The 9,175-nt window shown below is 37.3% G+C and overlaps 1 protein-coding gene across 1 annotated transcript in view; it reads right to left on the bottom strand.

Annotated features, from left to right (window-relative positions):
• Positions 1 to 7,000: 7,000 nt before the first annotated feature.
• CSNK1E (casein kinase 1 epsilon) overlaps positions 7,001 to 9,175 on the bottom strand; it is a 38,908-nt gene continuing 36,733 nt past the window's right edge. The window contains exons 10-11 of the mRNA XM_015817255.1: positions 8,536 to 8,601; positions 7,001 to 7,019 (exon numbers count right to left, since the gene is read on the bottom strand). Of these exons, the coding sequence (XP_015672741.1) occupies positions 8,569 to 8,601 (33 nt within the window). The 3' untranslated portion in view covers positions 7,001 to 7,019; positions 8,536 to 8,568. The remainder of the gene's footprint in view (positions 7,020 to 8,535; positions 8,602 to 9,175) is intronic.

The following is a 9,175-nucleotide window of genomic DNA, read 5'->3' as shown; positions in this document are numbered from 1 at the left end:
TTTCTTTTTTCTTTTTTTGATTTAATAATGGTTGAAGGAGGTGGATTTATTTTTAATGGTATATTTGATAAATAATTGAATGATAATTAAGTAACTGAAGTTGTAAACCTTACTAAGGGATTAAAATGATTTCTTATAGGTGCAGTTTGATGAAATGATAGAATTTACTTGTTAACTTTATGGAAGATGGGAATTTTTCTTTTTTTCTTTTTTACTTTGCCGAAATGATAAAGATTTTGGGTATTTGAAGAATTAATTAAATGAATAAAATTTTTATTAAAAGGAAGATTATTACAAATATAATAATGTTGTTATAATTGAAAATGACTGAAGGATAAGTAAGTAATTGAAGTTGTAAACCTTATTAAGGGTTCCAAATGATTTTTTTTTTTTGGTTGGTTTTATGAAATGATAGAATTAACTTGTTAACTTTATGGAAGATGGGAATTTTTTTTTTCTTTTCTTTTTTTGTATAAGTAAGGGATGGTGTTAAACTATCTTGCTGAAATGGTAAAGATTTTGGATATTTGAAGAATTAACTAAATGAATAATTTTTATTAACACGGAGGAGATGGATTGTTTAAGTTTAGACGTTGGAGTTAGAGATATTAATATTTGTTTACTTGTATTTGAATATCAGCCTAGGTTGGTTTGGGAAGTCCGGGGGGTGGGGGGATGGGATATAATATTGTGAAATATTTGTGATGTATTTCTTTTTTTTTATGATAAAAATAAAAATTTTATATTGAAAAAAAAAAAAATACAAAAAAAGGCTGGAGCTTGCATTGTATCTAACACAAGGCACATTCGATTCTATCTAATTCTGATCTTTATGGGAGTTATGTGTTAAGTACCATTTCTTATCTTTCACAGTGCAATCAAAAGATAGTATTGGGGAGGGAGAGAAAACATACAGGGGGCATGATTTCTTGAGCACAGATGAAAAGATACAATAAAATGCAATAAAAATAGCAAAATCTGGAATTGTGCTCTATGGCAGCCTCTTGCTATCACAATAACTTTAATATCCAGTGGCAGAATGGCCATTGTCATCTAAGAATCTCCTTTCTGGACCCTGCCCCAGATATGTGCAATGTGATACTCTCTTCGTGAGGGTTGACTGTAAGAATCTGTTCAAACCTCTGCTGGCTTAACTTTCTCCCACAACCACTAGGATTTAGCAAGGCTAGAGTTCAGTGATTGTAATTGTTAGGGTGCCAGGATTTGGGTTTGAAAGTTGGTTTTTTTTTGTTATAATTTCATGAGTTGCCCGGAATGATGACACAGAGAATTCTTTTGAATGAATGAGTAAAGGCAGGAGCTAAACAATTTGTGATTCGACTGTCCCATTCTAGTTTTAGTACATCAGCAATAGAAAGGGAAGAGATTAACATCAATGTGTACTTCTTGCATGCCTAAAGTTATGCTAGATGTTAATTAATTCAAAGTGAATTCCATTACAAAGCTTTACTACATCAAAATATCTGCCGGCTTATAATCAAATAAAGATTGATTGATATATCATAATATAAACCACCAAAAGAGCAGGCGAAATTACATTTTTAGAATACTACTCACATGGTTTCCCTGATACACTTTAAGATGATCATCCTCAAAAAAGGTTAGACCCCCCCCAAAAAAAGTTTTATCTATATTTCTATTCTCAGCAGTAAGAAACTATTTAAAAGTAAATTATTGGAGCCAACTACTAAGCTTTCTTTTGGGTAAATAAAGTAAAAAGGTGTGCATGTACACATGCTTCTATGTATACAGCACTTTTGAATAAAAGGGGATAAAAAGACTACAGCTTTTCTTATAAATATGGTATAAGAAATAGATTTTTCCTTGCCTTTTCATCCTTCCTGTTAAAGCCATTGAGACTGTATCTTGGAAAGCTACCCCAGCCCCAGGAAACTCACTCTCCTCCTGTACACTCATATTCCAAGTCCCAATTTGGACGAGATGAGCTAGCAATAAAGGCACTTCTGTTCCTCGTGGCATAGTTCTTGCCTCCACCAGCTGATCTGATGACGGCAGTTGGGAATCTACAATAGGAGGGCATTGACTGTCTGTGCCAGTTAAGTACAACCAGTTCTGATCTTTCTCCACAGAGGCTCCATCTGACTAAGACTAGCAGATTCAGGTTGGCTTCTGTGCCAATAAAACAGTTGCTTCTCTTGCTATAAATTGGCAACAATGAAATCCGTACCTATAACAAGTCTGTTTTCTCTCTAAGTAATAGTTAATTATTCTTATACTTGAAACTGAGGATTGTTTTGCATTTTATGTGGATCAATTGTGGATGATAAATTATTGTTCATGGTACAGCATGAAGTAAACCAAAGGAGATTTATTCAAATCATAGCTAAGTAATTAATAATTAATACAAATAATAAAGTAGACTGGACTTTAATGCGATGCACGAAGGAGATCAATGCTTTGCTCTGTTCCAGGTCAACTGAGCAAGAATATTTGAAAAATTCAATGACGTGTATTTAATATCTCTTAATTATTTATATAATCTAATCCCTGTTCCAGTTTTTTAGACTGTTTTATTTTGAATCAGGTTCAATTGTCTATTTCACTACTGTGCCAATAATTACACTGTACTTTCAATTTCACACAGTGATGGGTCTTAGTTTGGGTGAATTTTTTTATACGTGTCTTAGTGTACATATAAGCATATTAATCAACTCTGTTACACAGTAGCACAAAATGGTTAAGCACATAGTGCCTACTGAGACAATACTTTTCTGGTACTACATGTGCCCAATTAAGTTCCAACCATCACAATCACCCAGTTACCATTGACAAAAACAGCTGCAGCAGCTTGTTGCTCAGAATATTCACTATTGGAAGCCAGTCTCCCTTTTCAAGGAAGACACTTTGTAGATTCTACGTAGCACTAAATTCAGAGAAACAATTTTGTGGTGGTAAAGACTGAGGGGAGTGTTTTTTTTGCTAGATTCTACCATTGTTAAGCAGCAATGACTCCACTAAGAGATCAAACTAAAACATTAGAAAATCTCAACTATGCTATCTGCAGGGAACAACTAAGCAGGGTAAAGAAATCTGGTACAGCTTTCTCAAGTGTAGGAACAACATATCCAGGCTGAAGCAGAGAATATAGATAGCCAAGGGGAGCATTATAGCCCAGTGGTGGCGAACCTATGGCATGGGTGCCAGAGGCGGCACTCAGAGCCCTCTCTGTGGGCACGCACGCCGTCGCCCCAGTCCTAGGCCTTCAACTGGGTTTTATAAAACCTTTTTGCTTTAGGCCTCCACCACCGTGTGCAAAAAAAAAAAGGGGTTCAATCAATCAGTCAATTTCAACTTCTCGCTGGAAAAAAAAGATCTTGCAAAGTTGGAATTGATTGATTGAACTTTTTAGTCCCACCCAGTCTGCCGTTACCACCGCAACCATGCCCACCCAATTGGCCACACCCAGCCAATGGGCCACACCCACCCAGCACCCGATGATGCATAAGTGGGTTTTGGGTTGCAGTTTGGGCACTCGGTCTCTAAAAGGTTCGCCATCACTGTTATAGCCCAACAGAGCACAAAGATCCCCCCTTCCCCAATGTAGATGGGCTACTGTGGAAGACATGGGGATTGCAGGCAAAGTGCAGCTCCATGAAGAGTTACCAGTACCATTACGTGTAAACAATAGGCAGTAGAAAATAAGTCATATAGACTGATAGAATCTGGTGATAGCTTGTTATTTACTATACCTTACTATATCTGCAATGCCTTCCATATATTAGGCAGTCAGGGTGAAAGACAAAGCTACACTTAAGATCTGATATGAAGCAGACAGAACAGATCCATCTCTATTGTTTAAGTCAGTGGAGGGAACATGATCTAGACAGGGTGCCTTTCTGACAGCTGTTGTGGACTATTGAGCGAGAGTGGCAAAAAGACCATCACTATTAACCAGATCTGATTGCCATGGCTGGGTATTATTTGTCTATATTTATATAGGGCTATAGGGGAAATAACAAGATTGTGCTGGATACTGCAGCATCATGTTCAGACACAAGGCAGCCTTTTGACCACTAGTATGCATAGTTAGTATGTTAGGATTCTTCAGATGAAAATTGCCAGATACATGATATGAATAGAACATTAAAAATTGCTTTTGTTCACCAGAATTAAGTATCAAGGGAGACAAACATACATTATTTAAAATAGCCTCAGTTAATGCCAGGCTGGAAAATATTTGTGGGTTGATTTGGCTCTGCTGTATTTTTTTAAAAGTCTTTAGGGTAGACAAGGTCAAGAATCAGAAGCAGGAAAAATTCCAAGAATATTTTTAATGTTATAGAATAGGATGAAAACATCTTGAAAGCCCATCAAGAGTTTCTCTCTGCCTCATTTTATATCATACAAAATCAAAGCGGGATTGATTTGAAAGTAAGCATTGCGCTACAAAGCAAAGCTTTCACATTAAGGTGCTTCTGAGCAAAGAAACCAGATGGCATTTCTGCTAGCCAACTGTCATGGCTGGTCAGAGAGCCTGTTTTGGTGGGTGTCAAATGCATCTGTGAAATTTTGAGCCTTTTGAGTCCAGCCTCTGAATTTCTTAACCACTTTTTAAACTTTTGCTCAATTTATTGGTTGGAGGACCATGTACCCCTTTCGGAAGCAGATTCACTCAACTGACCAATCGACGGCTTGCCTCCAGAAGTTGTGGGTGCTACATCACTGGAGGTTTTCAAGAAGAGATTGGACAACCATTTGTCCAGAATGGTATAGGGTCTACGTCTTGAGCAGTGGGTTGGACTAGATGACCTCCAAGGTCCTTTCCAACTCTGTTATCTCTATTCAGAGTTTCTTTCTCACACAGTTTATTTTTTCACGACAGCCATATATTCTCCTTTAATATTTCAATGTTCTCTTCTTCCTTCCCAAGATGAAATCTATATTCTTTCACATTACTTCGCTTTTAACGTTACATTAAGGTTAAATCACCATTGGGTGATCTTATAAAGTAAAAATTTAAGCAAAAATTTAAGCAACATAACAGAATTTTGGGGAAGTACATCAGAGGTTAGAGATGATTTTTCTTACACAAAGGACAGGGAGCAATTAATGCAGGATTCCTTAATTACATACAATGGAATCCTATTAGCTTAAAAATGATACATTCTCTACTGCTGAATGAAATTCCAAGTGATATTTTTATTTTTTTATTATTTAAATTCTAAAAGGATCCCTGGTTAATGCATTTATGGAAATATTGATTTTGAGTTAATTTAGATTGGCTTCAATATAATCTGAAATTTCAATTTCCAGAATCTGTATTGTTTGAGTCCAAAACAAAGATTATATAGTTTGAAGCATGTACAATTTGCTTTTCTGCTATTGTATCAGAATCAATTAAGAAAATGAAAGCTAAATCTGCTTTATTTTTAGATGAGAAAATGATGTACACACTCTTCTTAGTCAATCTTTTTCCTGGAACTTGGAAACGATGAGGTTGCATGTAAAATGATACTTCTTGCCTACATCACAAGGTTGACTGCAGAGAAGAGGAAAAAAAGGCAGAAACTTCTATCACTTTATCATTTTCTACTTTATTACTTCAAATTAACAACCACAATAAAGCTCAAAAAAGTCCAATATTTACACAGGAAAAAAGTACAAAATTCCCACCCCCCAAAGTTCAATTTTTTGTTTTTTTTGTTTTTGTTTTAAAATTACAAAGTAATAAAAAGGTTTTTTTTACTTAATTAAAAAAAAAGGAGAGAGACACAGTAAGCAGGGTAAATAAATTAGGGGAAAAACCTGTGTTAAATAGAAGAATTAAAAAAAGAAAACCAAAAACGCCAAGGCCGATCCACTTCCAAACATTCCAGACTGCCCAACGTTAAAAAAAAAAAAAATCCGAGCTAACGGCTGGAGGACAGGTGATGATGGTTGTGATGCAGAACTAAAGACAGATTGTTTTCTTGAATAAAACCTAAAAAATTAAAAACCATGGGACAAAAAGGTAGAAGAAATCTTCTTACTGAGGAGGGAAAATGTGTTTGTCCTTCTAAAATTGATGGTACAAGGAGTAACCTCTGCAATCACATGGCTTCTCCTCCCACCCCCATCATTCACATACCCCTCCCTTTTCCTCAGCTCCATCCCGACTCCTGCAGGAAAAAACAAAAACAAAATAAAAATAATAAAACTAAACACATGCAAACCGGTTGAGAGAGAGAGAGAAAGAGAGAGAGAGAGAAAGACTGCCATCCCTTGCACTAGAAGCAGGGTACATTTCTACACCCTTCACATTTGTTGCTGCCTTGCACAGCAGCTATCGCTACCCACATCCACACCCTTAACACACAATTGCTGCCGTGCCAGTCCTGTTCACCTTATTGGTATGCCTATAGCATCCCACACGAATGCACACACAGGGGCAGTGGTATCCCAAAAAGAGAATGCCTGAATACAAATAACAGCCTTCCTCCACTGAATCTCCCCTGGAGGCAGTGCCAGCTTACCACTGCAGCCAAATTTGAAATGAATGTTAAACCACCTCCTGAAGCTCCGTGGAGCTGGAATTTTTAGTTTCCTGTAAACAACCTCCTCCCCACCCAAGAACTACAGAACAAAGATGTGATTAAAATTATGTTGGAAACCTTCTTTTCTTAACTAACTGGACTTTCAAAACAATATTGAATAAGGCTTCTCTTTCTGTGAATGATACATAGAGATCGAAAAGGGGAGCAGAAAGATCTGGGTGATGGCCACGGCCTGCTGGCGGGAGACGGGCAAGGACTATGGAGAGGAAGCTGCACAACAGCAGCAAAGGTGTTCTTGCAAGGCTCCTGTATGAGTGACTCGTCAAAGGCAATTTGGTTCGGGAACACAGCCGATGATCTCAGGAAAGACAAGAATGCCAGCACAGGGCAGCTCCTCTCCTTGTTGCTGGCAAAAAAAAAAAAAGGTTGGCTTTTTTTGTTTGTTTTTTCCTTTTAATTTGTTTTTGTTGTTTTGTTTTTTAAAAGAAAAATACAGTGAAGACACTAGAAAAGAAAAAGAAAAAAACAGAATTAAAAATGGTTTCTTCTCAGAAATTCAAACATTGGAGGTCTTTCTGATAAACTAGCTTAGCCCTAAATAAGTTACCACATTTTATGAAGGACTCCCCATGCCTATCAATCTTTGGAACTTTAAGGGCTAGAAACTCTATTGAAAGAAGAAAAGCAAACAGGAAAAAGAATCTCATACAGTATCTGTAAACCAAACATCAGAATTTATGCCATAATGTTTTATTTGCAAGGTGTGCAAAATTATCTCTGGAGCTTTTCATGTTTGATTATTTTGCTTTTAAGAAATATTCTACCAGTTCACAGTGGATATTTTTAAGAACCAAACTGAAACCACGGAGAGGTAAGAGAAACACAAAATTGTCTTAAGTACTGTATTTATTTTATGTATACTAGCTGTGCTTCCAGCTCCCATGATTTGATGCACAGATCTAGATCTGCTTTTTAAAGAAAAGAACATTTAATTCTAATGAATTGGCAGGCAATTAAACAATAGCAATTCTCCTTAGTCCATGGTATTTTTTCCTCAACCTCAGCAACTTTAAGATGCATGAACTTCTCCTAGCAGGCTAGTCTGGGAATTCTGGGAATTGAAGTCCACATATATTAATGATGCCGAGGTTGAGAAAAACTGACCTATGGTCATCATGCCCTCTCCCCCCAAACCCCAAGACAAATATTCACTATCATATAAATTCTTACAAACAGAAGAAATATTTTATTCTATTGAATCTATACCTGATTTTCTTTCAGGAACTTGAAGTAATAATATATTTTTCCCCCAATGACCAACCTAGTATTATAATTAGCCATAATCAAATGGAGATGTGAAACTAATAACCCTATCCCTAGTCCAGGGGTAGGCAACCTTGGCTCTTTTATGACTCGTGGACTTCAACTCCCAGAATTCCTGAGCCAGCATGGCTGGCTCAGGAATTCTGGGAGTTGAAGTCCACGAGTCATAAAAGAGCCCTACCCCTGCCCTAGTCCAACACCATAAATGCTGCACTACACATCTTTAAGAAATGTTACATAATCATTCTTTAGATTTAGCCTTTCAAGAATGCCTCTGGTGAAACAATGCCAATTCCCTGCTACTCAGGACTGAAATCTGCTGCTCCTAGCTCTCACGCTGCCAGTGGGGATCAATACTTCCGTGAAATCTTGTATGACTACACTTGCACACTTCCACGCTAATAAATTACCACGTCACACTGTCTAATGTACACTAATTGAAAGAACTGGCTGTATTATTATTATTAGGTAAGTGTAGAACATTATGTCCCTTATTGCAAGGACAGAAAAAAAAAACCAGTCAGGTTTTCTTGTCATGGAATTGGGTCATTTGGGCCTTTCAACACCCTGACTATCCCATTTCCATTTCCATTACACTGAGATTTAAGCAGAAAATATGTGGACCCTGCATGAGCCACTTTTCGCTTGATCACATAATGCTGTCATCACAGAACAGGCTGCCAAGGCAGACACTCACCTAAGCAAACACTGGTCTGGTGGAATCCACTCTTCATTTCCCCAGGTGATCAAATGGCACACTGGTCTGCAAATAAACAAAGAACTGAATAGGCTGCAGAAGAGGACCATAGGAAAGGTACAGAGGGACTGCCCTAGTTTCTTTCTCTCCTTTCTGAAGAGGTAATCCCATCACATTCCCCCTCCTGAAATGTATCCCTCTGTCTATGGAGATTCTCAGTCATCCAGGTCATGGTTGTCCCAAAGATGCTTTTCCATGAGGTAACTGGATTTTCTTGGTGTTGTTTTTTTTTTTTTGAAGATGTTTTGCTTCTCATCCAAGAAGCTTCTTCAGCTCTTCCCCACCATCCGGCCAGAGCTGAAGCAGCTTCTTGGATGAGAAGCAAAACGTCTTCAAAGAAAAACAAGAAAGTCCAGTTGCCTCCTGAAAAAGCACCTTTGGGGTAGGTCCTCATCCTGAGAAAGATTTTCATCAATGTATTAAGTGGATAACCTAGGGTGAATGCATTTTTAAAATGATATTCCCAAGATGATTTTGATATTCTTGAATCTACTGGAAAATTAATTTTCGTACTTAGGTGACAAGTATGATAAAAGCAAATCCACAAAAAATAGATTATGACGCCAATTCAGGCAGTCCT

The sequence above is a fragment of the Protobothrops mucrosquamatus genome, unplaced genomic scaffold (assembly GCF_001527695.2).
Source record: "Protobothrops mucrosquamatus isolate PMUCROS unplaced genomic scaffold, P.Mucros_1.0 scaffold569, whole genome shotgun sequence".
In the NCBI taxonomy this organism is placed as follows: Eukaryota; Metazoa; Chordata; class Lepidosauria; order Squamata; family Viperidae; genus Protobothrops; species Protobothrops mucrosquamatus.
This window is presented reverse-complemented; position numbering and strand designations above follow the sequence as displayed.